Source organism: Pantherophis guttatus, chromosome 1, assembly GCF_059756535.1.
Source record: "Pantherophis guttatus breed Tessera chromosome 1, ASM5975653v1, whole genome shotgun sequence".
In the NCBI taxonomy this organism is placed as follows: Eukaryota; Metazoa; Chordata; class Lepidosauria; order Squamata; family Colubridae; genus Pantherophis; species Pantherophis guttatus.
The window spans coordinates 124,546,022-124,573,979 of NC_142063.1; the positions used below are offsets into that span (position 1 = coordinate 124,546,022).

The 27,958-nt window shown below is 41.4% G+C and overlaps 1 protein-coding gene across 2 annotated transcripts in view; it reads left to right on the plus strand.

Moving 5' to 3' along the window:
* MRAS (muscle RAS oncogene homolog) overlaps positions 1-27,213 on the plus strand; it is a 56,403-nt gene extending 29,190 nt beyond the window's left edge. The window contains exons 2-6 of one of the 2 annotated variants that reach the window (XM_034422194.3): positions 4,852-5,063; positions 16,314-16,467; positions 16,735-16,834; positions 19,440-19,519; positions 26,027-27,213. In XM_034422194.3, coding sequence (XP_034278085.1) covers positions 4,871-5,063; positions 16,314-16,467; positions 16,735-16,834; positions 19,440-19,519; positions 26,027-26,123 — 624 coding nt within the window. In that variant the 5' untranslated portion in view covers positions 4,852-4,870 and the 3' untranslated portion in view covers positions 26,124-27,213. The remainder of the gene's footprint in view (positions 1-4,851; positions 5,064-16,313; positions 16,468-16,734; positions 16,835-19,439; positions 19,520-26,026) is intronic. The other variant, XM_034422201.3, reaches the window with a different exon arrangement.
* The last annotated feature ends 745 nt before the right edge of the window (positions 27,214-27,958 follow it).

A 27,958-nucleotide genomic window follows, 5' to 3' on the forward strand; every position in this document is an offset into this window, starting at 1 on the left:
ACTTGTAAAAAATGCAGGCCCTATATCAGGAGTGTCAAACTCAATTTCATTGTGGGCTGCATCAGCATTATGGTTGCCCTCATAGTTTTGCAACTGGCCCTTTGAGGGCAACCATAATGCTGATGCAGCCCTCAATGAAATTGAGTTTGACACCCCTGTTTTAGAGAGTCATTGAGGCCACTTAGAGGATGATCTACATCAGGGGTTCTCAAACTTTTTAAACAGGGGGCCAATTCACGGTCCCTCAGACTGTTGGATAGCCGGACCAGCTGTGTGGGTGTGGCTAGGTGGTCATGTGACTGTATGGGAGTGGCCAATTTAGCAGTCCATTAAACAATACTCATAAATTAAACTTTAATTTGTTACGTTCCTGGGGGTGGAAAGCAGGTTAGTGAAGGGATGTGGCTGCCTTGGGGTGTGTGTGTGACTTCTGTTTGTGTGTGTGTGTGTGTGTGTTTGTGTGTGTGTGTGTCCCTCCCCCCTCTCTCTCTCTGTCTCTGGGGCGCCTCCAGAACCACTCTGCCACCCAAAAATGGGCCTGTTTTTGGTCTCCTGAGGCCCCCACGCATCCCACCTTTGGCCTCATCAGCCTCCAGAAGGTGGATGGGGTCTGGTGGGTGGATGGAGCAATGTGGGAGGGGCAGCCTCATGGTCCCTCGTGGGCCGGATTAATGCCTTCGGTGGGCCATATCTGACCCGTGGGCTGTAGTTTGAGGATCCCTGATCTACATGAATAAAGTCCTATGGGCCAGGGCTGAGGTGGTGGGGGCCAGCCCCTCAGCATTTTCAGGGTGGCCCCGTGTGCCAGATCTAATCACATTGTGGCCCACATCTGGCCCGCGGGCCTTGAGTTTGACAAGTCTGCCCTACATAGTCTTCCTCAGTTCTTGGTGCTCTGCAAAAGGCTGTAGCCAGCATGGCCATTGTTGAGACAAGAACTTTGATGGTCATACAGGTAGTTCTCAACCTATGACCACAACTGAGCTCAAAATTTATGTTGCTAAGCAAGACATGTGTTAATTTGTGAATAAGTGAATTTGGCCCCATTTTACAACCTTTCTTGTCACAGTTGTTAAGTGAATCACTGCAGTTGTTAAGTTAGTAGCATGGTTGTTAAGTCTGGAATCTGGTTTCCCCATTGCTTTCGCTTGTCAGAAGGTTGCTAAAGGGATTCACATGATCCCGGGACACTGCAACAGTCATAAATATGAATCAGTTGCCAAGAGTCTGAATTTTGATCACATGACCAAGGGGGAAGCTGCAGCGGTCGTAAGTGTGAAAAACGGTCCTAAGTCACATTTTTTCAATGCTGTTGTAACTTTGAACTAAATGAACTGTTGTAAGGCGAGGACTACCTTTCTCACTGTCCCATGGGTTTTCTGTGGGGCAAATTAAGGCAAGGACAGACTTTGTTCAGTGTAAGCTAAACACGCTTCACAATCTGAAGGGGCCTCCCAAAATTTCAGTTTTTTTTTATTATTATTTTAATCAGATACAGTTTTATTATTTCATACATGAAAATCTCCACAAAAGTAAGCACTCCTCTATAGCTCACATGACCCCCATTACTAGATAAAGATAGGCTTTATTTCTACTTCCATGCATTCAAAATGAGACCTTCCTAATCCTATCATGGCTCTCTTAGGTTTTTCTGGTGGCATTGTTGCCAAATTCAGTTGTTACACAGTCTTATTCTCTGTTAGTGCTTGTCAAGTAGGCTCTCTACAATTTCCCATGGGTTGGGGTCTCACTATGTCTAAATCCTCCACTGGTTTAGGTGCAGTAGTTGGTGGATTTCTCAGTCAGTAGAAAAATCATCAACAAATTGCTGTAAAGTAAATGGTAAAATGTCTAACAGATGACTAAACCTGTCATTCTAGCAGTTAATGTTTGCTTCTTCCCCCAGCCCATGTTTGGAGGTGCAGTTGGTGGATGAGGGTTTTTTTCTTCCACTGAGTGGAAAATTCACTAATTTCTACACCTTAATTTGGCCTAAATTCTGTAGACCATGGGTGTCAAACTCAAGGCCTGTGGGCCGAATCCCAACCTGTGGGCCCACAAGTTTTTTAAATCTGGTCCACAAGGCCACCCTGGAAACAGCGAAGGACTGGCCCGTGGTGCCTCTGCCAGTGAAAACAGAGCTCAGGAGGGCCACATGCGCCCCCCCCCGAGCCCATTTTCTGTGGCAGAGTGCTTGGGCCACCACAGGTACCCCCAACACAAGCTGGCCACACCCACCCTGGCCACAGCCCCCTAAGGTCAAACACAACCCTGATGTGACCCTCAATAAAATTGAGTTTGACACCCCTGCTGTAGACCAATCTTTCTCAACAATTTTATGATGGGGGGTGACTTCAACTTGAAGTTTCCCCATCTTAAAGTTACTGAGGTTGAGAAACATTGCTGTACTGTCTCGCTTGCCTTGACATACTGTCATGGTAAAGCAGACACTGGAAAACGTTGACTGACATACTTCCATTGCCTCACAGACTGAAGTATGCCACCTTATAAATAGGTTCTCTGGCTGTGTCCAGTATTTAGGTCCTCAGAAAAACCATAAGCAGAGAAGGCACAACCAATGCAGACATCAGTATATCATATGCAACTTTAACTGCTATAATGGTATGTGGAAATGACCTTGAGGGATGAGAGAAGGAGATACTGCCTAGGAAACAATCAGACAAGAGAGGGAGAAGCCCCCAGAGGCTTAATAGCCAAAAGAAGAAATTTAGGAAGGACCTCCCCTTAATTGACCAGGCAGTTAAAAGTGGCTGCAGGAGATTTGTTCCTTCACACTTGCTAGATTCTTTTAATATAGTCTTACAATAAAGTAGATTTTGCTCATCTTGTTGCCTTTCCTATCTGGGTTACCTGGAAGGGTTGACAGCTGCATTTCTGAACACTCTACAAGGTGGCTTGTTGTAAAATTTAGTAGGGGTATTTGATGTAAACGTACATAAGGTTGCACTGTCTTTCTAAGACATCAATGAATGGGATGGATATATATAGGTATATCTAGATATATATATTTTCTGTGTGAGGGTCCTACTGATTGTTTTTAAACTGACTAGGAGACAGAAGAGGGCTATACTAAGACAACTCAGCATCTGTTGTTGTGTATGAGTTGTGTTTTTTTCTGAAGGTTTCATAACAGGATTTAGCCATTTGAACGTCACACATGTTACCATGGCTACAGTAAATCATTATCATGCACAGCTTCTGAGTCAGGAAGTTTCTCTCCAAAAAGTCTCCTTTTTTCCATAGAACTTTCTCTCTGTTTTTTTCCATGACTGGATTCTGAACTTCATAATCCCTTTCAAACTGTGAGGATTAATTACTGCTCAGAATGGGAAGCAAAATCACACAACTTTTCTTTCTTTCCTTCCTTCCTTCCTTCCTTCCTTCCTTCCTTCCTTCCTTCCTTCCTTCCTCTTGAATTAATCTAGTGTTTGGAAGTCCAACCAGAAAAAACTAGAGTAGTTCTTTCTGGCTGAACTAGTATTAATGGGCGCTTTTAGGAAATTTAATGCTCACAGAAAATAAAACTGATACTTTTAGTGAGTGGTCTGAGTTGAATGTCTCTGCTCAAAGTACTGTATTTTTGAAGACCTTGCCTAAGTTTAGGGAGGCCTGTCTAATGGGGGCAATAATTAATTTTAACCCAAGCTTTGAAAGTTATATTTGAATGATTGGCTTCAACTTCAGCTAAGGAAACATTCTTGTTTGTGTCTATGGTGGAAATTCAAGCCACATCTTCCTGGTCCTTGGGCCTTTGCAGATCTTGTGAAAAGACCACACTCACAAATCTGCAGGTCTTGGCAAAGTGGCAAACAATATATTTATTACTTCCTGACCAAATCATTCCTACCTTTACTGTATATTTTTCTTAATACAACACAAACAAAGAAGACAGTAGAACAAATTTCCCAATAACAGAATAGCTAGCAGATGGAGATATTTTTAACTCTTCTTTGTGCCTGACTGGTTATTTTGGAGAGCTCCTGATTACTTCTTTTGACTTCTCCTTGATACATGGGCTAGAAAATGATAAGCAAAATGAAACAACATCCAGAGAAGATCATGGTCAGAAGGAAATTGGACTTTGAGGCTTAGTGTTAAGTCTGTTCAGGAAGGGCTGTGTCTTCCTGAAATGGTAGGTGTGGGTAATACTTGATTCTCCAGTGAGAACAAGAAGCACATTTTCACAACTTGGTCTGCCAACCATAACTATTAATGAGCTGGTAGCAGGGTGTGCAACAGTTGTTCAAATCCTGACTGCAGCAATCTAAGCTGAGTATAATGTGTTCCAGAAGAAAGAAAGAGAGGGCTTCTCCTGTTTTACTCCCAAGAGACAAAATTCGCATTTTATGATCCCTGGTCTTTCCACTTTAGCAATAGCAATAGCACTTAGATTTATATACCTCTTCACAGGGCTTTACAGCCCTCTCTAAGTGGTTTACAGAGTCAGCATATTCCCCCAACAATTTGGGTCCTCATTTTATCCACCTTGGAAGGATGGAAGGCTGAGTCAACCTTGAGTCTGGTGAGATTTGAACTGCCAAATTGCAGTCAGCGGCAGTCAGCAGAAGTAGCCTGCAGTAGTGCACTCTAACCACTGCGCCACCACGGCTCAGTAGGCTAATCCAGCTGGTTAGCATTAAGAGCCACCTTGGCTCTTAAGTTGGACTTTTGAAGTATTTTTAAAATAATGTGTCTATGCATTTTTTTAAAGTTTGCTTTGATATTTTATTTCAATTGGATTTGAATGGATGACAGGTTATACATCTTATAATAGCAGTCAACATGCTGTTGCCAATCCACACTGTTTCAAACATGCTGTTTCTGTTCTAGATTTGGCCCATTGGACACCATGGCTACCAGTGCTGTGCCAAGTGAAAACCTGCCCACTTACAAATTAGTGGTGGTTGGAGATGGGGGTGTCGGGAAAAGTGCCCTCACCATTCAGTTTTTCCAGAAAATCTTCGTGCCAGATTATGACCCAACGATTGAAGATTCCTATCTGAAGCACACAGAGATAGATGGGCAATGGGCAATTCTGGATGGTAAGTTACCTTTTCTGGATTTAACTGACTTTTCAATGAAAGTCCCCAGTGTTTTCAGATATAAATTTGTGCTATAGCTTGATATCAAGGAAGCTAAGAGAATTTAACTAGCTCCGTTCAGATTATTTTATCCAAAGCAACCTTTTAAAGAAGTCTGCAAATAATTTACCAGCAAATATTAGTATCACTGTGGCTAATTCATGGAGGATAGTGCGTTTTGATCTTTGGCTCTGTCAGGAACAGACCAAGAGAGACCCTTCCTCTTCTCACAATTCACTTATATAGGTAGTCCTCAACTTGCGACAATCCGTTTAGTGACCGTTCAGAAGATACAACAGCACTGAAAAAAGTGACTTATGACCGTTTTTCACACTTACAACAATTGCAGCATCCCCAGGTGATCAAAATTCAGTCGCTTGACCATTGACTCATATTTACGACAGTTGCAGTGTTTCGGGGATCGTGTGATCTGATAAGCCAAGTCCATGAGAAGCCAGATTCACTTAACACTTAGTAAGACTTCACAGCCACGTTACTAACTTAACGACTGTAGTGATTCATTTAATAGTTGTGCCAAGAAAGTTCATAAGATGAGTAAAATTCACTTAACAACTGTTTTGCATAGCAGCAGAAATTTTGGGCTCAGTTATGGTTGTAAATTGAGGACTACTGTACTGTGTTGAGCCATAAAGGAGATCAAGATGTTCTGTTTCTCTTCAACTACCAGCCATCCTGTGCACTGTTTCTTACATGATAAGTTTAATGGATTGGGGGCATAAGGTAGGATCTTAACATTTTTGGAACATTCTGGCCAGCCACTACACAACTTCAATGGCCAAAACTGATAATTGGGTATAAAAAAGAAATGGGATTAATAATCTTGGGTCATTTTGTTTGTTTGTTTATTATATTTATATAGCCACCATCTTTCAACCAATTCTGGGCTATTTCCAACATAAATTGAATAATGCAGAAACTTTTCTCCTTATGATGTTCCTGAAAGCCTACCCACAGTAATATTAAGAAATGCTCTTGTGCTGGTTCTGGGGATACAAGATGACACAAAGAGATGAAGAATGTTCCTTTACTTGCAATATTATTTTATGGAAGTGCGTCAGTTCTAGCCAATATCCAAGGATGAATGGCAGATAAGACTTTCCTTTTCATTAGAACTGGTGAGATAGAGAGTATGAAATTTTCTGAATGATCTCACAACTGTTATAGCCAAACAGGTATTGAGACCTAGGCCTGATTCAAGATTTTTCATCGCAAAAATGAATGTATTTCTTTTCCAGTCAAAAGTTTTTGTAGCAATGGTTAAATAAATATAAGACATCTCTGAACTCAGCTCAGACGTGGGCTGTCTTTCTGAAATTTCTTTTTCACATTTTTTTTAAAGAACAAGTCCATCTGAAAAAAGAAAAAAAAAGTGTAAAAAGCTATGAAAATGTATAAACAATGGGATGCTTTCTGACAATTACAGCCATTTTGCCTCAAAGTGTTATTTTCATTCTTTCTCCCTTGGAATCAGCATATGCAGTTGCTGGTGGCTTAATATATATGCATATTTAGTGAATTTGCATATACCGCAGCAATCTAAGAATGACAGTTGCTTGACCAATTAGTTTCATTTCAGCATCATCAAATACTCTCCCCCAAAACCTTTAATTTTTCAAAAATTATTAACAGGTAGCTGTGAATTGTTTTGACCCCTGAAGGCAAAGTGAATGGTTTTAATACAAACAGAGTTAAAAAATAAAACAGTTTTTTTTTTCAACTGAGAAGATTTATTAACCCTAGACAGAAGGGCCAATTTTTTTTACCTTTTTTCCCCCCAATAAATGCTAAAGCTTAACTATAGAATGTATGCTCATTATCCGTTAGAAATTTTTATAATTCGGATGTTACAGGTGTACATCTAAAATTCCAACAAAAACAATGGCTTAAGGCTAGGTGCTACTTTAGGAAACCACATTTATGAAAGATATGTTCAAGCAGTCCTCAGTTAACGAGAGTAATTGTACTGAAACTACATTAAGTAACCCAGCTATAAAATGAAAAATTATGTGACTGCGCCAACTTACGATGGAAATTTTGGTGATCTCAGTTGCAGTCATTAAGCCTGCAATGTGCAGTTATTCACTATAACATCACATGACCACAACTTGCAATTTACTGCCCACTTCCAACAAGCAAAATCACTGGGGAAGCTGGCAGGAAGTCAAAAGTCATGCTCATGGCAAGCTTTCCTTTTTAGGCAAGCATGCTTTGTTCAGGTCCCTCTCTTCAGAGGTGGGTTTCAGCAGGTTCTGACCAGTTCTGGTGAACCAGTAGCGGAAATTTTGAGTAGTTCGGAGAACCGGTAAATACCACCTCTGACTGGCCCCGTCTCCATCTATTCTCTGCCTCCCGAGTCCCAGCTGATCGAGACGAAATGGGGATTTTGCAGTATCCTTCCCCTGGAGTGGGGAGAGAATGGGAATCCTTCTCCTACCATGCCTACCAAGCCACGCCAACCAAGCCACACTACGCCCACCAAGCCATGCCCACAGAACCAGAGGTAAAAATATTTGAATCCCACCACTGCCTTTCTTGCATTGAAATGTAACCTCATGGAATCCAATTAGAGCAGGAAAAAAGTATATTTCCCAAGCTTCATCTCATGCTCAGTGGCCTGAAATGCTTGGAAACCTTCTGGTACTCCAGAGGAGAAGTAGGAAAGGGACAACCTGAGCAAGTTTAGTCACCATCTCCTACTCGAAGTCTCAGGCACTGGTTTTCTCTTTGGGAAGAGGGGTGAACCCAGAAACTCTTGCTTGCACCACTGAAACCATGTATCAGGCAAACAGGCAGACAAGACATCTCTCACTGTAGGTGCAATATTTGCTGGCCTGTTTCAGGGGTGAAATCCAGCAGGTTCTGACAGGTTCTGGAGAACCAGTAGCGGAAAATTTGAGCAGTTCGGAGAACCGAGGCAAATACCACCTCTGGCTGGCCCCAGAGTGGGGTGGGAATGGAGATTTTGCAATATCCTTTCTCCAGGAGTAGGGAGGGAATGGGGATTTTGCAGTATCCTTCTCCTGGAGTGGGGTGGGAATGGAGATTTTGCAGTATCCTTCCCCTGGAGTGGGGTGGGAATGGAGATTTTGTAGTATCCTTCCCCTGCCATGCACACCAAGCACGCCCACCAAGCTACACCACGCCCACCAAGCCACGCCCACAGAACCGGTAGTAAAAAAAATTGGATTTCACCACTGGCCTGTTTGTTTCATGGCTTCAGAAGTTACAGGGCTGTCACACCATGTGATACTGCTGCTGCTTTTCCTGGTGGCATTAGAGTGCCTGCAGATCTCTTGGTACACAGCCTGGGTGAGCATGGTGTACACCAAGCCGGACACCAACTGCACAGTGGAGACAGCACTGAAAACAGACCAGGGGTGAAATGCTCCCGGTTCGGACCAGATCACCCGAACCGGTAGCGATGGAGGCGGGTGGTTCGGAGCACCAGTAGCAAAAATCCCTTCCCCCCCCCCCATGCCCAGCTCAGCCGCACAATCATCAGAGGCTTTTTCTTTTAATTTTTAAAAGCATTTTTTCTACAACCTCTTCGGCCGAAAAAATGCTTTTAAAAGTTAAAAAAAAGCCTCTGATGATCGCGTGGCTCAGCTGGGATCGTCAAAGGGATCGTCAGCTGATGATCCCAGCTGAGTTGCCTGATCAGCAGAGGCTTTTTTTCTTTTAAAAGCCTCTGACAATCCAAGCTGAGTTGCCTGATTGGCAGAGGGGTTTTTTTTCTTTTAAATGCCTCTGATGATCCAAGCTGAGTTGTCTAATCGGCAGAGGCTTTTAAAAGAAAAAAAGCCTCTGCCGATCAGGCAACTCAGCTGGGATCGTCAGAGCCTTTTGAAAACATTTTTTTACAACCTCTTCGCTGAAGAGGTTGTAGAAAAAATGGTTTTAAAAGAAAAAAAAAGTTGGCCACGCCCACCCAGTCACATTACCCCCACCACCAAGCCACGCCCACAGAACCGGTAGTAACAAATTTTAGATTTCACCACTGAAACAGACACTATGGGAACAGCTTACCCACGAACAATTCGCAGGGCCCAGTAGGCAATCTCTGTGGTGGAACAGCCCCCCACATAGAAGGCTGCAACCCAAAGGTGGAGTAGAAGTTCCCCACGTCACCCACCCAGAGGCTTTTTGGCAGAAAAAGCAGCAGGAGTGAGTTGTGACTTCCTGCCGGCTTTCCCATTGACTTCGCCTGTGGGAAGTTGGCAGTGAAGGTTGCAAATGATTGCCATAAAAAGGATTGAGGAACACTGCAACCATCATAATTACAAGCTAGTTGCCAAATGCCCAAATTGTGATCATGGAGATGCTACGTTGGCCACCACTTCAAAGACTGGTTGTAAGTTCCCTTCACTGTTATATGGTTGTTAAATGAGGGGTCACTAAGCCAGGACTACTTCAGGGGTGGGTTCCACTTATCTTTACTATTGGTTCGCAGCGGGAGCGCACACACAGATGATGACATCATGGTGGGTGGGCGGAGCCTCCTGCCGGTTTTATTACCGATTCTATAGAACCGAGAGCAACCCACCACTGGACTACTTGCATTGTCTCCTTCCATCCAGCCTGTTAGCCACCGAAGAGTAGAATTGAGATACTTGTATTCTTGTTTGTTCCGAAGCAACATCCATTTTCTTCAGTGGCAAGCAACTGTATTTCAAGTTTTAGCTTAAAAATCTTCCCACGAGCTTTATTAGCCATTGCTCGCAATGTTTTGTTTGGACCACTACTAGATGCATTATTACTTCATTTAAAAAAGCATATTTTTTCAGCTGTCTACTTTTTGCATGAAGAGCCAAAGTAGCTTGAGAGTGAATTGACCAGATGCAAGTGTCAATGGTGATTTTGAAAAGCACAGGAAGTCCTTGACTTATGACCACAATTGAGCTGAAAATTTATGTTGCTCAATGAGGCATTTGTTAAGTGAGTTTTACCCCATTTTACAATGCCACAGTTGTTAAGCGAATCATTGCAGTTAACTTAGTAACACAGTTGTTAAGCAGATCTGGCTTCCCTGTTGACATTGCTTGTCAAAAGGTCTCAAAAGTTGATCACAGGACCTCAGAACTGCAACCCTCATAAATATGAACCAATTGCCAAGTAGCTGAATATTGATCACATGACCATGGGGATGCTACAATGGTCGTGAGTGTGAAATATGGCCATAAGTCTCTTTTTTCAATGCCATTGTAACTTTGAACAGTCACTAAATGAACTGTTATAACTTGAGGACTGCCTGTATTCAGTCTTGCGTGGTTGGTTAAGGCGCTTATTGTTTCCTTTAAATAATAAGGTGGTTTTTTTTAGTAAGCATTATTTCCAGTCACCATTATGTTACAGGAAGAACTAGGGGAGACATGATAGCAGTGTTCCAATATCTCAGGGGTTGCCACAAAGAAGAGGGAGTCAAACTATTCTCCAAAGCACCTGGGGGTGGAACAAGAAGCAATGGGTGGAAACTAATCAAGGAGAGAAGCAACCTAGAACTAAGGAGAAATTTCCTGACAGAACAATTAATCAGTGGAACAACTTGCCTCCAGGAGTTGTGAATGCTCCAACACTGGAAATTTTTAAGAAGATGTTGGATAACCATTTGTCTGAAGTGGTGTAGGGTTTCCTGCCTGGGCAGGGGGTTGGACTAGAAGACCTCCAAGGTCCCTTCCAACTCTGTTATTCTATTCTATTCTATTCTATTCTTCTATTTTAAAGAAATAGAAGTTTCTTCTATTTCTATGGTTGTGAAAAGTAACTATCCTTTTAAAACAAAAAAGTTAGAAAAGAGAATGGAATGAATATCAAAGCAAGATTAAAGTTGGATACCTAGAAGCCTACATCGGAAAATGCCAGTGTTATCTCAGTCCTAATATTCATGAAGCAATATGGAATATGCAGTGAATTTGAATTTGTACCCCAGGTCTAAGCATAACCTGGGATCATGCTTAATGATTATTAAGCATAATCCCAGGTTATGCTTAGAGTAAGCATAACCAGTGCTGAAGAAAACTCCTGTTCGGCAAGATCCAGGAGAACTCATTCTGGTTTTATCATTTGAACTTCATTAACATGAGTTGCCCTGCTCACTTCAAAAGCCTTTGGCAGGAGAATATCCCAGCAATAGGAGTCTTCTTACCCCGTTGCCTTTCGGATTGGCTGATTGCTGATCTTGAGCCAGTCGTTAAATGTTTCTCTCTCCTCATAGAACAAGAGGGGCTGTTTTGAATGCCGACTTTTACTTTGGTAGAAGGACAGATGTTCTTTCCACCCTCTTTCCACCCTTCAAAGCAGTGGGTGGTTTCTCTCTTTGTATTTCTTTCCCAAGTCATCCTTTAAAGCTACAAGCCCCTCATTCAGGACTTCTTAACTCTGTTTGTTTCCTATGAAGAAAAGATTACAGCATATTTATTTACACAAGCAAATGTCTTGCCAGAATATGCTATAATATACCACAACGTGTTAATATAACAGTATATAACATACAGAGAGAGAGAGAGAGAGAGAATGTGTGTGTGTGTGCGTGTGTGTGTGTGTGTGTGTGTGTGTTACATAACCAGATAACAGGTAGTCCTTGAGTTATGACCACAATTGAGCCCATAATTTATGTTGCTAAGTGAAACATTTGTTAAATGAGCTTTGCCCCATGTTATGACTTTTTTTGCCGCCGTTTTTAAGTGTATCACTGCAGCTGTTAAGTTAGTAACACGCTTGTTAAGTGAATCTTGCTTCTCCCCCCCCCCCCCCCCCGTTGACTTTGCTTGTCAGAAGGTCACAAAAGGGACTCATATGACCCCCGGGACACTGCAATCATCATAAATATGAACCAGTTGTCAAACATCCACGTGCAAATCACGTGACTGTGGGGATGCTGTGACGGTCATCAGTGTGAAAGACAATCGTGTCACTTTTTCCAGTGCTGTTATAACTTTGAACGGTCACTAAATGAATTGTTGTAAGTTGAGGACTACCTGTACATGAAGAGCCAGTTTGGTGGGGTGATTAAGGAGCTGAGCTAGAAAGTGGGAGATTGTGAGCTCTAGAGCTGCCTTAGCATGAAGCCGGCAGGGTGACTCTGGCCCTATCCCTCTCTTTTCAACCCCATTCAAAGAGATGTTTGTTGTTGTGGGGAAAAAATAGATGAAGGGAGCCTTGAAGGGAACCTTGAACCAATAAACCAGTGATGGTGAACCTTTTGGAACACCGAGTGCTCAAACTGTGGGCGCGCACATGTCCAAACTAAAAGGTTTGCATGGTGGCACAGACACACGCATGCATGGGCACGTGTGAACATGTGCATGAGTGGACATGTGCACATGCATGTGCGGACATGCGCATGAATGGGTATGCGTGCATGTGCAGCAGAAACCTGGAGACCAGCTGGCTGGCTGGAGGCTGGGCATCCCAACACCAGCAGCGTGGCAAGAGGTAAGATCTTTTTCTTTTGTGAGCTTCAGTTTTGTCATTTGAAAGGAAACAGAAGCTCACAAAAGAAACGCCACGGAGATCTGACCTGGGGCGATGGTGCGCGTGCCAGCAGAGAGGGCTCTGCGTGCCACTTCTGGCATGCATGCCATAGGTTCGCCATCATGGCAATAGGCGATATTGGTGGAATGATATAATCATCCCCACCATTGTACAATATTGTATTAGGAGCATGCTCCTGTTTGCTAAGCAAAGCACATGAGAAGCAGGAGCATGAGAAGCATTCTTTTCTGATATTTATTTATTTATTTATTTATTGGTTCAATTTATATGCCACCCTTTTCTGGAGACTCAGGGCGGTTTACAATGCATTAAGCAATAGCCTTCATACTTTTGTATATACCTGCTTAGTAAGGCTTTCGCCCCCCTCCCCCAAGTGGTGTTCTTTTTTATACAAAGTCAGCTTATTGCCCCCACAATCCAGGTCCTCATTTTACCTACCTCGAAAGGATGGAAGGTTGAGTCAACCTTGAGCCTGGTGAGATTTGAACTTGCAGTAATTGCAGGCCGCTGGCAGCTAAGTACTACTCTAACAGCACTTAGTCGACTGCGCCACCAAGCTCCTTGTTCTTTCTGGATGCAAAGAAAGGAATGGGCCCCGTGTTATGAGTCACGTAATTTTGGGGTACCTACCCGGGGATGGGATCTTACCAGTTGAACAACCGTTTCGCTGAGCGCACACAGTTTCCATAAAATTGAACCTCCGCGTTGCAAACAAGGAAAGGAGCAAGGAAAATAGCTGAGGAGGGCCAATTCAATCTGCCGCCCCCTGATCAGCTGGGCTTCAGAAGCAGAAATAAAAGTCAGTATAACCCGGGGACAGGCGGGCAGGCACACTTTTACAGCAACAAAGAACCGGTTTGCTCTCGGCAGGAAGTGGGAACTACCAGTTCAGGAGAACCAGTCCGAATCAGTAGAATCCCACCCCTGTACCTACCTTAGTGGTTGACGCTTTCTACCTAGAGTTGCCATCTGTGAGTGCACAAGTGACATAAGATATGTGATAGTTACGGGTATTGCAGCTGCATTTTTTTTTTATTTTTTTTTTGTCTGTCACTGTTGTGCGGCTGAATTGCTGCTTTCTAGATGTAGGAATGCTTCTGTTACTTTTGTCATCAGGAGCGATCTTCAAGCAGCCTGATTCCCAGGAGCACTGTAATGGTTACACTGCTATGCAGTTGAGTGATGTCAGAAGAGAGTAATTGCAGCTTTTTGTGGTAGCCGCGCTGCCACTGCTGGTTTTCGTTACTTCCCACTATTCCCAGTAAGAGGAAATTCAGTGGTTTTAGATGCAGTATTCAGAAATGCTGGAAGAGGAGAGAATAGTAATTAACTTTCAAAACCAGAGGTGTGTCCTTGCCACAGTTTTTGATCATGCTGGTTGTGGATATCCAGTGGAGAAGGACAATTTTTTTCTGTAAATGCTTTGAGACATTCCTGTCTTTATTTGTCACATCCTTAAACCAAGTCCTACTCTTGCAGACAAAACCCAGGATGGGTGGGAGAGTAGCCTTCATTCAGATTGAAAACTGCCCTCAGTCTGTCCTATCTTAGACTGCAAGTGGTGAGTCATTCATTTGAAACCATAAGTCACATCAGACATTTCAGTGATGAGACAAGATTCGGACTAGCCCTTTCCAAGCAGTCATCCTCATATAAGCCATGCTTTGATGTGAGAGACTATCCAGAATGGTCAACGTTCCATGGGATCTTCTTGTGGCTTTGTTTATTCCCCTTCCATTCAATTGTGTCCAATTCTCAGGGACAACCTGGACAAATCCCTGCAGCTTTCCTGGTAAGATTTTCAGAAATGGTTTGCCATGGCCGCCTTCTTCCTAGGGCTAAGACTAGCTCAGGGTCAACCAGCAGGCTTTGTACCTAAGGTGGGACTAGAACTCACGGTCTCCTGGTTTCTAGCCTGATGCCTTAACCACTACACCAAAGTGGCTCTCAAGGCTTAAACCCCCTCAAAAGTAGGTCTTAACAGAGGTAGTCTTTGACTTAACAACCATTCATTTATTGACCAAAGTTACAACGGTTACAAAGTTACAAGTTACAAAGTTACAATGAAAAAAGTGACTTATGACTGTTTTTCACACTTACAACCATTGCAGCATTCCCATGATCATGTAATCAAAATTCAGACATTTGGCAACTGACATATATTTATGGTGGTTGCAGTGTCCTGGAGTTATGTGATCCCCTTTTGAAACCTTCTGACAAGCAAAGTCAATGGAGAAGCCATAGTCACTTAATAATCATATTACTTACCATAGTAATAATCATATTACTTACCTAACAACTGCAGCAATTCACTTAACAACTCTGGCAAGAAAAGTGGTAAAATGAGGCAAAACTCACTTAACAATTGTCTTAACCTAGCAACATAAATTGTGGTCGTAGATCGAGGACTACCTATACTAAAAGAAAAAAATAAATAACTGTACCACCAATATCTCTGCTTACTAGAACATAGTACAGTATGTCTCTTTTTCTGAGATCTTTCTTTTCTTAATGGCCTTAAAATAATTATTTAACAATGGCTGTGTGGTTGAGCTTCCCCCACCAGGTAGTGGAAAGGTCTGCAAAATAATTTCCTTTATAATACAAAGAGAAAGGCTCTTTCTGTGAAGAAAAGTACAAACCTAAAAAGGCCATTATTACACAGCAGGCTTTTATCTGATCACATGGAAACTACAAAACACATGGAGATTTAAGGATAAGAGCAGCCTCCTTTAGACCAGATTGCTGGCTAGGAATTTTTGAACAAGCAACCCAAATGCATCTGGAGTCACCAAACCCAAACCGCTTGCAGTCTGAATCACCAAATTATATGTGCTCACATCTGAAATGCTCATTCTTCTGATGAGCATTTGAAGGAGGGATGGGAGAAAACATTGCATGAATGATTCAAGGGCATTGAATCAATCCACTTAATGCATACCTACACACGCATAATAAACACCTGAGGCAAGGGGGAGTGCTGCTCCCAAGGCACTCTTTTGGAAAGTTTACTACTACTTTACTCATCTCATGTAAAACCTCCTTCATGTTGAGCTTGGCTTCTGGCTGCAGGGCCCCATCTATGCCATTTACTAGGCAGCAGAATGGAAATAATTTGCCCTTGCCTTATTGTGGGATTATTACTTCATTTTTTATTTGCTTTGTTACGGGACCATATAGCAATAGCAATAGCACTTAGACTTATATACCACTTCACAGTGCTTTACAGCCCTCTTTAAGCGGTTTACAGAGTCAGCATATTGCCCCCAACAATTTGGGTCCTCATTTTAACCACCTCAGAAGGATGGAAGGTTGAGTCAATCTTCAGCCTGGTGAGATTTGAACTGCCAAATTGCAGTCAGTGGCAGTCAGCAGAAGTAGCCTGCAATAGTGCACTCTAACCACTGGGCTACCATGGCTCAGTGGGCTAATCCAGCTGGTTATCATTTGCCTAAGACAAAAAGAGACCTATAGCCTATCTACCATTGTGTTTAGGCTGCCTTTGCATGTATCTTCCTCCAAATGTGAACAGTAGGAGAGAGAGCAAGAAAAAGGCCCATCTCCTTTTACATATTTACTATCTGCATAGTGGCGCATCTTTGGATGTAACAGGTCTGATGTAGTTTGGAGAAGTAACTTAAGTGGGCAAGTGATTTCTTTCAATCATTTTCTTTTTTTTCTCCTCTCTCTTCTCACTAGTCCTGGACACTGCTGGTCAAGAAGAATTCAGTGCAATGAGAGAGCAGTACATGAGGACGGGAGATGGCTTCCTTATAGTTTATTCGGTCACAGATAAAGCCAGCTTTGAACATGTGGATAGGTTCCATCAACTCATTCTCCGAGTTAAGGATAGGTAGGTGCCCTCCAGCCTCTAGGTCAAATGGGTTTTGTTTTATTTTTGTATGGCCAGTCCATGGATTCAACTGGCAGTCAATCTATAGAAAATTAGAGGTGTAAAATGTTGTTGAAGTACATTACCTACTAACATATACTAGATGATGTTATTTGAGCGAACATCAGCTATTGTTGATGTATGGAAGGATTTAAAATTGATAATTCCTCTACCCGCTGCAAAGATAAATGTGTACTGATATTTCTCATTCTTCTTTTTGTCTTTCAGAGAATCTTTTCCAATGATTTTAGTGGCCAACAAAGTTGATCTAATGCATTTGAGAAAAATCACCCAGGACCAAGGGAAGGAAATGGCAGCCAAGCACAATGTATGTCCTCTTGGTTTCTTCCCATCCTGTTCTGTGGCTGTGACTTGGAAATGGTCCAAGGGTGGAATAAAAAAATATTTCACAAGGCGGAATAAAAGAATAGTCAGGATGGCGACCACCAGATTGACAAATCACTTAAATCACATGTCACAGCTGCCATCTTGGCTTTTTTCACAATACCCTGCATATATCCCTGATGTGGTCCCTGGCTCAAACTGTCCCCAGGACACCCTTTTAGAATAAAATTGTTCTCAGAGCTGCTCAATTGGGGGATGCCATCAGTGGAATTAGAAAACAAATTATGAAGTGGATTTGGGATAAGCAAGTTGATGGTGGCCAAGTTAAGGCAGACAGAGTAAGTGCCTTTTTCCTTTTCAAAATTATAAATTCATTTTATTTCCACTGCAAAGAAAAATTCCTCAGGGGTTGCATGCCATGGAGTAGATCTGGAATAGGAACTACTGAGGATATTCTGGGTCCTAATCCCCTTTGACCCCTCTCCCACTACTCCCTTTAGCCTGAGGTGGGTTTAGAATCCAGAAAATCCTCAGCTCCATGCTAATACTCTGTAGGAGGATTGTTTGATGTCATATCTGTCAGCCCCATAAAGAAAAGGATCAGAGACCAGTGGAGAAGGAGTAGGATTTGATATTGGATTCTCCTTCTAATATCAAGTGTCTTACTTGGCTCTTTTCCTATATCCATCAGTCCTCTGATCCCTGATCCCTGCGATGATGTTAAATTCCATTGCTGGCCTAGAATCATTTATGTATTGTTCTTACCCACAATCCTGTTCATTTTTCAAATTAAGTTGCAAATATTTGTTTTTTTAAAAAAACTAGTCAACAATGCATTTAATGTCATTATTTAAATGACATTTTGAGCATGTCAAATCTATTAGAAAAGTACAGCAACACTCGGAGATACTGCACTGGTTTACGAAAACCCCTCAGACATTCGTATACTGAGTTCATTAGTTAAAAAGCAAAATGTGAACCGACTATCTAGATGTTGGGCGATTGAAATACTTCCCACTCACGTTTGAAGCTAGCTTGACAACGCTGCAAGTTTTCAGTGTGCAGTTATTGTGAAGAAAGTCTGAGATTTATTAGGCTCTAAAGAACCATTTGAAGGGAGGGGAAGGTGGGCGACATTTCAATCAGACAGAAAGGCTCCATTTTAACAGTACCGTCTCTTAGCATTTGCTATCTTAGTGCCAATATGCAGGATCATAAAACCTCATTTAGAATACCATATATAGTTACGCCTGTCCCTTCTTCATCCCCTCCACCAATCAGAAGAAAAAAATTGAGCAGAACTGGATACAGAACACAAAATATCCTTATAAATGGCCAACCGAAAGAATTGTCTTTAAAATGAGGCATTTCAGCTTGGAAAAGACCATTGAGAGCATATGCACACTGCATCCTTAAACTAGTGCCCTTTTGTGAGGAGACAGGCTTAACTGTAAACCAGTTTAAGAAAATCCTGTCTGGACACTTTGTCAGAGGCTGGCAAGAAATTCAGTCTGGACTGGAAGCTAGCAATGGGCACCCCTTGGTCAATTCTACTGCAGCTGTGCCTTCCCTTTTTCTGTTCCAGGAAAGTAATGGCTAGTTGCTTTCCTTTCCGTGTGCTTTGTTTTGCTGGAAATCTATGCTTTTTTTTTCTTTTAAAAGCCTCTGCCGATCAGGCAACTCAGCTGGGATCGTCAGAGCCTTTTAAAAGCATTTTTTACAACCTCTTCTGCTGAAGAGGTTATAGAAAAAAATGGTTTTAAAAGTAAAAAAAAAAAAGTTGGCCACGCCCACCCAGTCACATTACCCACCACCACCACCACCAAGCCACACCCATAGAACCGGTAGTAACAAATTTTAGATTTCACCAGTGACCGAGTGGTTATTATACTTGTTTGACATGTGGAATTGATATGTAGAATTCTACAGTTCAGAGCCCAATAAAAACATACTTTAATGACTACTGTTCTTCCCCTGAGCAAACTACCGGTACTTTTCTTACTGTGATTTGGTTGGTTGGTTGGTAAGTACTCCCCCTCCCTTTTAGAGGGTACAACATTTGATATTTTTTTTTTAACAGTCATTTAAAGTAGAAATGGAAGAACACCACTCCAGCTCTCAGTATTCAAATAGCACTATTTCTGTTACTCGAGTTCTCAAATCTGGGTATATAAAGGCAGTGGGTAGATATCAACTGCTTTCACTCAACAGCTATTCTTGTATTTTAATTGTGGAGGGAAATCCATGAAAGCGAGACTGCTATGAAAGCTTGTAATGCAACTGTGCCACTAAAAACCACTTCTGCTCTATAAGAACGCATACAAGACTGTAAAGAAACTTTTGAACAATTGTCCATACTTCTTTCCTTATTAACTTTTCTATAGTAAATGATGGCCTCTCTGAATAATTTTATTTTTCTACATCCTAGGAATTCAGAACTAGGGGAGAAAAAAAATAATACCCTAACTTAGCATACAAAACAATCTCTCTTCCTATTTTAATGACATTTGCATTTTGCTTTCCCATATTTCTTATACTCTAAATGTGCATAGTATATATGTAAACATTACTGAGCCTTTGTTTTCCAGATTCCATATATAGAAACTAGTGCTAAGGATCCTCCACTGAATGTTGACAAAGCCTTCCATGATCTTGTTCGAGTAATCAGGTGAGCTATCCCGCTATTAAATCGGTCCACAGCTGATTTGGCTTCCACTCACGTATCATGAATCAAACTTACTTTAGAAAAAAATGTTTATGAATCATTCACTAAGCATTAGTTTTCAGTCTCAGCCTTAGAACCTATTTATTTAAATATTTGTTGATATATTTTTGACTTACCAGGAAATCTGTAACGATCGTTATTTTTAACCCATATTTATCTGGAACAAATAAAACTTTCAAAGAATGACATCAAAACTTAGTCGTCATATTCTATGCCAATATGATTTTTTTTTAAAATTTTAAAATCTTAATAGTTTAAGAAAGTTGAACTAAATAATTCATAAATAATTTAGACATAAGGCAAAACACTTTTGGGGGAGGCGACAAAAACCTCTTTTGAATGAAGGCGAATATATGTGTACCAGGATAATGTTGCAGGATTATCTGGATTGGCCACCAGAGCCAGAGGTTCTGTTTACCGAGCTTTTGGACTCTTATACTAGAGCTCATCCTCATGGAATCTCTCTAACAGAGAGAAGTTCCCTGAAGATGGGCTCCAGCACAAGACTAAAAGTTCAGAAGACAGAACCTCTGGCACTGGTGACTGATCCAGATTGGGATCTTGCAAAAAACCTCTTTGTCCATGTCTGAATAGGTTGAAATCAATGAAGAAATGTCACAGGTTTGATGTCCTGCCAGACATTAAAAGAAGCCATTCCACTGAAAACCAAATAAAATTTGTCTCCTTTTGTGTATGTAAAAAAAGAAAAATAAAATCTAGGAGAACTGATTGACCTATCACTGTTTCACAGTGATTAGTGCTAAGCCAAGCTTTTGAAGCCATGACTTTTAGAATAAGAATTCTTCTGTTCCTCTCATCTGGACTGGATATGAGAACTTCAGGTTCATGTTTCTGGCCACACTAAACCCAACCTACACACACACACACCCGCCCCCCAAAACAGGAAGAAATAGTATTACAGATGAATGTGGTGTACAAAGGAAGCCTGTTTGTTTTCAAAATATTTTGATATTTGTAAGAAGCAAGCAGAAGCTCTAAGAAGCAAGCAAACATTGTGAAAAACAAGCAAAACCACCATAGAAAGCCCAGACAAATTATGAAGTGAGACTGGTTGGAATTTTTTTTTTTTTTAAAAAAAGGAAAGGTGAATATAAGCACTTCCCCCCAAGAGAAGTCTTTTCAGCAGGCTTTTTAAAACCTGTTCGTTGCTGACCTTAGCAGTAAAGGCAAAATTGCCTCTCTTGTCATGACAGCTACCAATTTCATTTTGCTAGATCTCAAGCCACCTCTGATGATCAGCTAGCAAAGATCACATATCTTCTGGCAAACGTAACCCTTCATTGTTCTAAGCAGTTTTGCAGCAACCTCCACCCTGAAATGGGACAGGATGCCCCAGCAATCATGCCCTGACCCATTGCTCTTATTATATAATGAAGAAACTAGTTACCTTTTTCCAAAGGATCACTGTGCTGCTTTCCAAACTTTATTAATCAAAGACTTTAGCTAAAATGGGACATCTGGCACTAGATGCTTTGCATATATACATTCTTATTTTTTGAAAAATGGGCTGGGGGTGGGGGGAAACATGCTAATTGTTTGAACCAGGAAAGTTACACACTCTTGCCTTGCAGTTGTGTTCTCAGCAAGCTTTCCTAGAATAGGAGCTCTCTGACTGCCACATTAGCTACAGAAAATAAGATAGTGTAGCCTTGATTTCTGCAGGATACAGGTTTTTTTTAGTCATTGCAAATTCTTCAGGCTGTTCCTAGTTGGCAGTGAAGGGATGCAAGGGAAGAGAGATTTAGAGGTCAAGAAAGCTTAATAAACACTGCTCGGTTAAAAACAATAATCCCTATTGTAGTTGCATTTTATCGTTGTACAGTTTTGTGTTGTTTTTTCAAGAAAAAGAAAACACAGTAAAGTCCCTACGTGCCTCTTAAACAGCTTTGAGGCACTCTCTTGTTTCTTATGTTCACCAATTTCAAACAGGACTTGCCCATTGAAGTTAGCAGAGATTCGGAGGGGGGGGGCAGTTAGTGAATGGATGAGAACAGAAGGATAACTTTACTGTAGTTTCTTTGGTTTGAGGTTGTGGGTAATTAAGCTGGCAATGAAAACCATCTGCCTGAAACTGGAAAGTACCTCATATGGGCTACAGTTGGTTCCAACAATTTGCAGGATTTGGGGAAAGTTGGAAAAGGCTGCTAGAGATTTCTCGATCAGCGGTCCCCAACTTTTTGAGCACCAGGGACCAGTTCCAGGGGTGAAATCCAGCAGGTTCTGGATTTCTGGAGAACCGGTAGCGGAAATTTTGAGCAGTTCAGAGAACCGGCAAATCTGGCTGGCCCCAGAGTGGGGTGGGAATGGAGATTTTACAATATCCTTCTCCCAGGAGTAGGGAGGGAATGGAGATTTTGCAGTATCCTTCCCCCAGGAGTGGGGAGGGAATGGGGATTTTGTAGTATCCTTCCCCCAGGAGTGGGGAGGAAATGGGGATTTTGCAGTATCCTTCCCCTGGAGTGGGGTGGGAACGGAGATTTTGCAGTATCCTTCCCCCAGGAGTGGGGAGGGAATGGATATTTTGCAGTATCCTTCCTGTGGAGTGGGGTGGGAATGGAGATTTTGCAGTATCCTTCCCCCAGGAGTGGGGAGGGAATGGGGATTTTGCAGTACCCTTCCCCTGGAGTGGGGTGGGAATGGAGATTTTGCAGTATCCTTCCCACAGGAGTGGGGAGGGAATGGGGATTTTGCAGTACCCTTCACCTGGAGTGGGGTGGGAATGGAGATTTTGTAGTATCCTTCCCCCAGGAGTGGGGAGGGAATGGGGATTTTGCAGTATCCTTCCCCTGCCACGCCCACCAAGCCACAGAACCGGTAGTAAAAAAAATTGGATTTCACCACTGAAATCCACTGGTTCCTTGGAGAAAGGTTTTTCCACAGACCAGAGAGGGAGTGGTTTTGCATGCCTACATCGTGTTGGATGGGGCTCCCCTTCTGTGTGTGGCCCGGTTGCTGGCATGCTCTGGACTGGTGTCAATCCACAGACCAGGGGTTGGGGACCCCTGCTTTAGATCTGTACAGACCACATGGTGTTTTTCAAATCCAAAACTGTAGGTAGTCCTCAACTGACAACAGTTTGTTTAGTGACCATTAAAACGATACCGAAAAAAGTGATTGACGATCATTTTTCACACTTATGACCATTGCAGCATCCCCATGGTCATGTGATGGCAATTCAGACACATGGCAACTAACTCATATTTATGACAGTTGCAGGGATCATGGTGTCACCTTTTGTGACCTTCTGACAAGCAAAGTCAATGGGGAAATCAGATTCACTTAACAAACAACCCTGTTACTATCTTAATAATTGAAGTGATTTACTCTACAACTGTGGCAAGAAATAAAATGGCAAAATGCACTTAACAAATGTCTCACTTAGCAACAGAGGTTTTGGGCTCAATTGAGGCCATAAGTCAGGGTATATCTGTAGTCCCATCCATACTCAAGATGAATGAAAAAGCACGGACATCTCATGTAGTTTGAACGATCTTGAGTAATAATGCAAAACGTACACGAAATACTTTGCAATCGCAATATAAAGATTCTACAAGACTACGCATTCTTGCATGTAATTTTGGTGATCTCAATCTAAGTTCTCATGAAATATTAGGAGAGCTAATGGATGGTATTCAGGCTTGAAAATAGTGCTGACTATTAAATGAGTCAGTTTGGTCTTTATAAATCATATCAGAGGAAATTGTGCACAAATTTACCTGGATTTTGTTGAAGTCCATTGAAATTAACACAGTGGAACGGGGGTTAAAAATATATCTTTATAGCTTAAAGTTTAGGTGTTTTAAATAGATAGCGTACATACACTGCCTAACTGCCGAGAAAACTGTAAAAAATAAATATCGTATCTTTGTTTTTGAAGCAGCCACTATTTCCAAACTGCAGAAATAAATTTGTTTGTCCATCCGTCCATCCATTCATCCATATTGATTCTGCATAATCTGAAAATGGCATATTGCCTGTATTTATTTTTCCTTTGGAATATTCATATCAAAATTTTCTTTTGTCTTTCCAAAGTTTTTGTTTAAGAAAATTCATGTTTTAGGCTTTAGAATTCATACAGAAACTTTGGCTCAAATGAGATAGGACATTCAGTCACTTGAGACTAAGTAGAATTATGAGATTCATATTGCACTAAGCCATGTTTACTCTTATCTTTGTATGATATGAACCTTAGGTCAGAGGGGAAAAAAGTGGTTTATTTTAAGACAAGGAACCATAATGTGAATAATGGTTCTTCATTGGTTTATTGGTTCGAACTATTAGCATGAAGCATAAAGAGCAGCAAAAATAATATTAGGGGAAAACGGGGAGTGCTAATCAAACCCATGATAACTTTGACTTAGCTTGATGTGTGAATACAGGGTTTTTCTTTAATCTTTCATCTCCAATTCTTTTGGAGAGGCATAATTTTTCCTCACAACTCCTTTTAGTTTTCTACATGCAAAGGCTGTCACAATTACTGCTTTTAACTTTGAAATCAAAACAGTCAGTTAATGTAGCAACAGTAAGGTCCTTGATTCAGCTGGCTTCTCCGTTCTCTGTTACTCTGAACAAGTTACTCTGTTCCCTCTGCAGGCCTCAAGGATGCCATCTGCTTCATTGTATGATACTGTACTTTTATTCTGTTTTCTTTCTGATTTTTTGAGCTGCCCAGTCTTGTTTTGGAGTCAAGTGGCACCTAAATCCAATAAATGAAAAATAATAAATAAATAATTTATGTGCAAGCTGTTCAGGATAATAGTTTATTCAACTTCAAAGGCTTTCTAATGCTAAAGACAGAAATCTTAAAGGCAGAGCTTGGTGCTTGCCTGCAGAGTCAAGACTCCTGGGGTAGATAGACCACAGGTGTCAAACTCGATCGCGTCACTTGACGTATCGCGACGTTTTTTGCCTTTGCGGAGCCAGGGTGGGCACAGCCTGCATGTGACGCATCCAGCCCTCAGGCCATCAGTTTGACAGGCCTGAGATAGACCATTGGGCTCCATAGTGGGGAATATATATTTAGTTGAGGGTTGAGTTGTTTGGGGGTAGGGTCCTTGCTTCTCTTCCTGCAGATATTTCATTACTAGCCTGGAAATGAAAAGCCTGCAAAAAGAGAGCAAGCTCAGGAACACAAAAAGCCCAAAATCTAATGATCTGGCTCTGTAGATGACAATTCTCAGTGTAGTTAATGTCTATATTTCTAGCTTAGTGGACTTATTTAGCACCATTAAAATGAGGCATCGTATTTTAGCCTCAACTGTAGTGGGTCCCCTTATTGCACCCACTGCTGTATTTTGAGTATAGTTTGTTGAATAAGGCACAGTTGGAAGGTTCACACACCCTGCTGTCATGTAAACATTAGTTGATAAACCATTGTCTGTAGAGATTCTCATTTATCCAGGTCATGGTTGTCCCAAAGATGCTTTTTAAGGAGGCAATTGGACTTTCTTGTTTTTTTCTTTGAAGACGTTTCGCTTCTCATCCAAGAAGTTTCTTCAGTTCTGACAGGATAGTGGGGAATGGAAGGGTTTATATTCCTTGCAGACAGCTGGTCATTTGCATTCTTTTAGAGGGTCGTTGAGGCACTTGGAGGTTCATCCGTGTCCTCACCTGAGTAGTGCTCCTGGTTCCCCTAGTCTGCAATTTTTCCTCTGGAAATCCATTCCTACTCCTACACCATTCAAAGGGTGTTCATCCCAAATTGTACAGCTAAAGGTCTGTAGAGATTCTCAGTCACACTGATCATGCCATTGACAAACCATTGTTAAGACAAAAGCAAACAAAGCACATTTTGGCTCCGCATGCAAAATCAGTCTAAATCATCAGACAAGCATGATATGATTGAAACTTTTCTCACTGGAGGAAAAATGCTCCTTCAAGGAGGGAGGGAGACTGTTCGATTCATTCACCACTTTTGTAATGGAAATCACTCACCGTCACAACTATTGTGTGAATTCTGTGCCGAGGAATTCTTAGCTCCTGATTCTAGTTCTAGCTATAGCTAGAACCAAGAACTAAGATGTCCTGGGCAGATGTCTACTTCTAGTCTATAATATAATAATGTATAACATATTATATATTTTAGTATACCGGTATATAATATTATACATTATAATGTATAAAGCCATGGTGGCACAGTGGTTAGAATGCAGTATCGCAGGCTAACTCACTGCTCACTGCCAAGAATTTGATTCTGATTGGTTCAAGGTTGACTCAGGCTTCCATCCTTCCAAAGTTAGTAAAATGAGGACCCAGATTGTTTGGGGCAATATGCTGACTCTGTAAACCATTTAGAGAGGGCTGTAAAGCACTGTGAAGCAGTATATATAATAAGATGTCTAGTTCTGGTTTTAGAACTAGAGTTTCTGGTTCTAACTAATCCTTCCATCTTAAAAGCAGTACTGATATTTATTCTATGTTCCCAAACAGGCAACAAGTTCCAGAAAAGAACCAGAAGAAGAAAAAGACCAAGTGGCGAGGAGACAGAGCAACTGGTTCCCACAAACTGCATTGTGTGATTTTGTGACTGTCTCTTCCTGTGTTTCTCATTTTTTCCCCATTCCAACTTGAACCAATTGTACAACCTAACTGCAACTGCAACTTTTCAAGAAAACAGTTCCTGCCCAAAAGAACTCAAAGGGAAAAGTTCTGGGTGTTCTTGAGATTCAGTCAGATAATGATTTGGAAATCATGCAGAATTGGTTTACCTTAAAAAAAAGAAAGAAAAAGAAACAAGTTACTCCAAAGCAGGGGCAAAAAAAAAATAATCCAAGTTTTATTACTGCCGGCCATCTCAATAGTCTTTATTTTAAAATTACTTGGGTGACTAAAAATGTTTTATCTGCAAGCGTTCCCAAGGGGAGCTTACTTCTAAACAGTCATTAATGGCTTTACTTAGTACTGAGCGTGTTGTCAATCAGGGTCAATATTTCCTTTCTTGGCAGAATTTCCTTTTGCACTGGATTCCCCGATATGTCTTCAGAGGTGCAAATCGTTTGTGTGCGTGTGCGTGCAGGCGTGCAAAAGAAACTGGTGTGTAACCAGATCTTTATAAGGCAGTGCCAGCAAAAAGGATGAAGGAACGTGAGGGGTGGGTTGTCAGTCCCCATCTGAGTTGTTCATCCTATGTGCCAGGTTGTGTTTTGTCAGTAAAAGGCTACCCTGAAAGAGTGGGAGGGCAGCCATTTTGCTAGTCTGAGGAATATTTAAATTAAATGGTTATTTACAAATAATAAATAGTACTTTTCTTTTGCTTTTGTTATTTTGAAGAAAAGAAACATGGATAAATGTGGATGTAGATATAAACTGAACCCATATGATGCCCGGCTATGAATAATATCAGAAAATGTGCTGATTCTGTGCTGGTTGATAACTTTTGGCTTTTTTGTCTAAGCCTCATAATGTAACACCAGTTTTCCTATTATAGTACTTCTAGGTAGCTTGAATTTCTATTTGGAAACAGAAAATGTCTTCTTCAGTAAAGCAGTTACTGTTCTCATGCCATTAATACATTCCTATATTCGGAAGTTCTTGCCTCTACTTCTAAAACTCAAGGATTACTGTATTTAATGCTCGGAGTTTATGTGAATGTGCAATACAACTGCATGTATTTTTCATATAGGTTCCATCTGAGTCATAATCTTTTTAAAATGGAAAGGATTCCATGTTGTTCTATATTCAGGAAGCCATTTTCATAAACATACTGTCAGGTATCAAGTATACGTGGAGGATAATGGAATTAATTATGTATATCAATCCATATCAAAAGGCAAATAGCTTTGAGTAGATCTGATTTTTACTTGAGCCTTCAAGTCTTTGTTGATTTCTGACAACTGTCTGAAGAAATCCCTGCAGTTTTTTTGGCAAGAGTTTTTGGAAGTAGTTTGCCTTTGCCTGCTTCCCAGGACTGAGATAGAGTGGCTGGCCCAGGGCCACCCAACTGGCTTCATGTCTAATGTGGGAGTAGAACTCATGGCCTCCTAGTTTCCAGCCTGGAGCCTTAACCACTATATCAAACTAGCTGAACATGATCAGTGGTATTCAAACATGATGCACATATCTTTGTGTTCAAAAATGAGAGAACAGAAGGACCACAATGTGCTTGAAAGCAAAGGAACTAGGAAACAGCTTCCAAGGATTGGCAATCATTCTATCAGATGTTTCAGAGACTTAGTTTTATCCAAGAGGCTAAACAGCACTGCATTTCATCCTTTACCAGACTGCATCATAAGGAAATGGGACGCAAATTACAGCAAGGTACGATACCTTAAGCAGTATAGCATAATTAAGATGTCAAGCGGAAACTGGAAAGGTTCAAATTCAGGTCCCCTGTTGAACATAACCTTCACGGCATAATCTTGG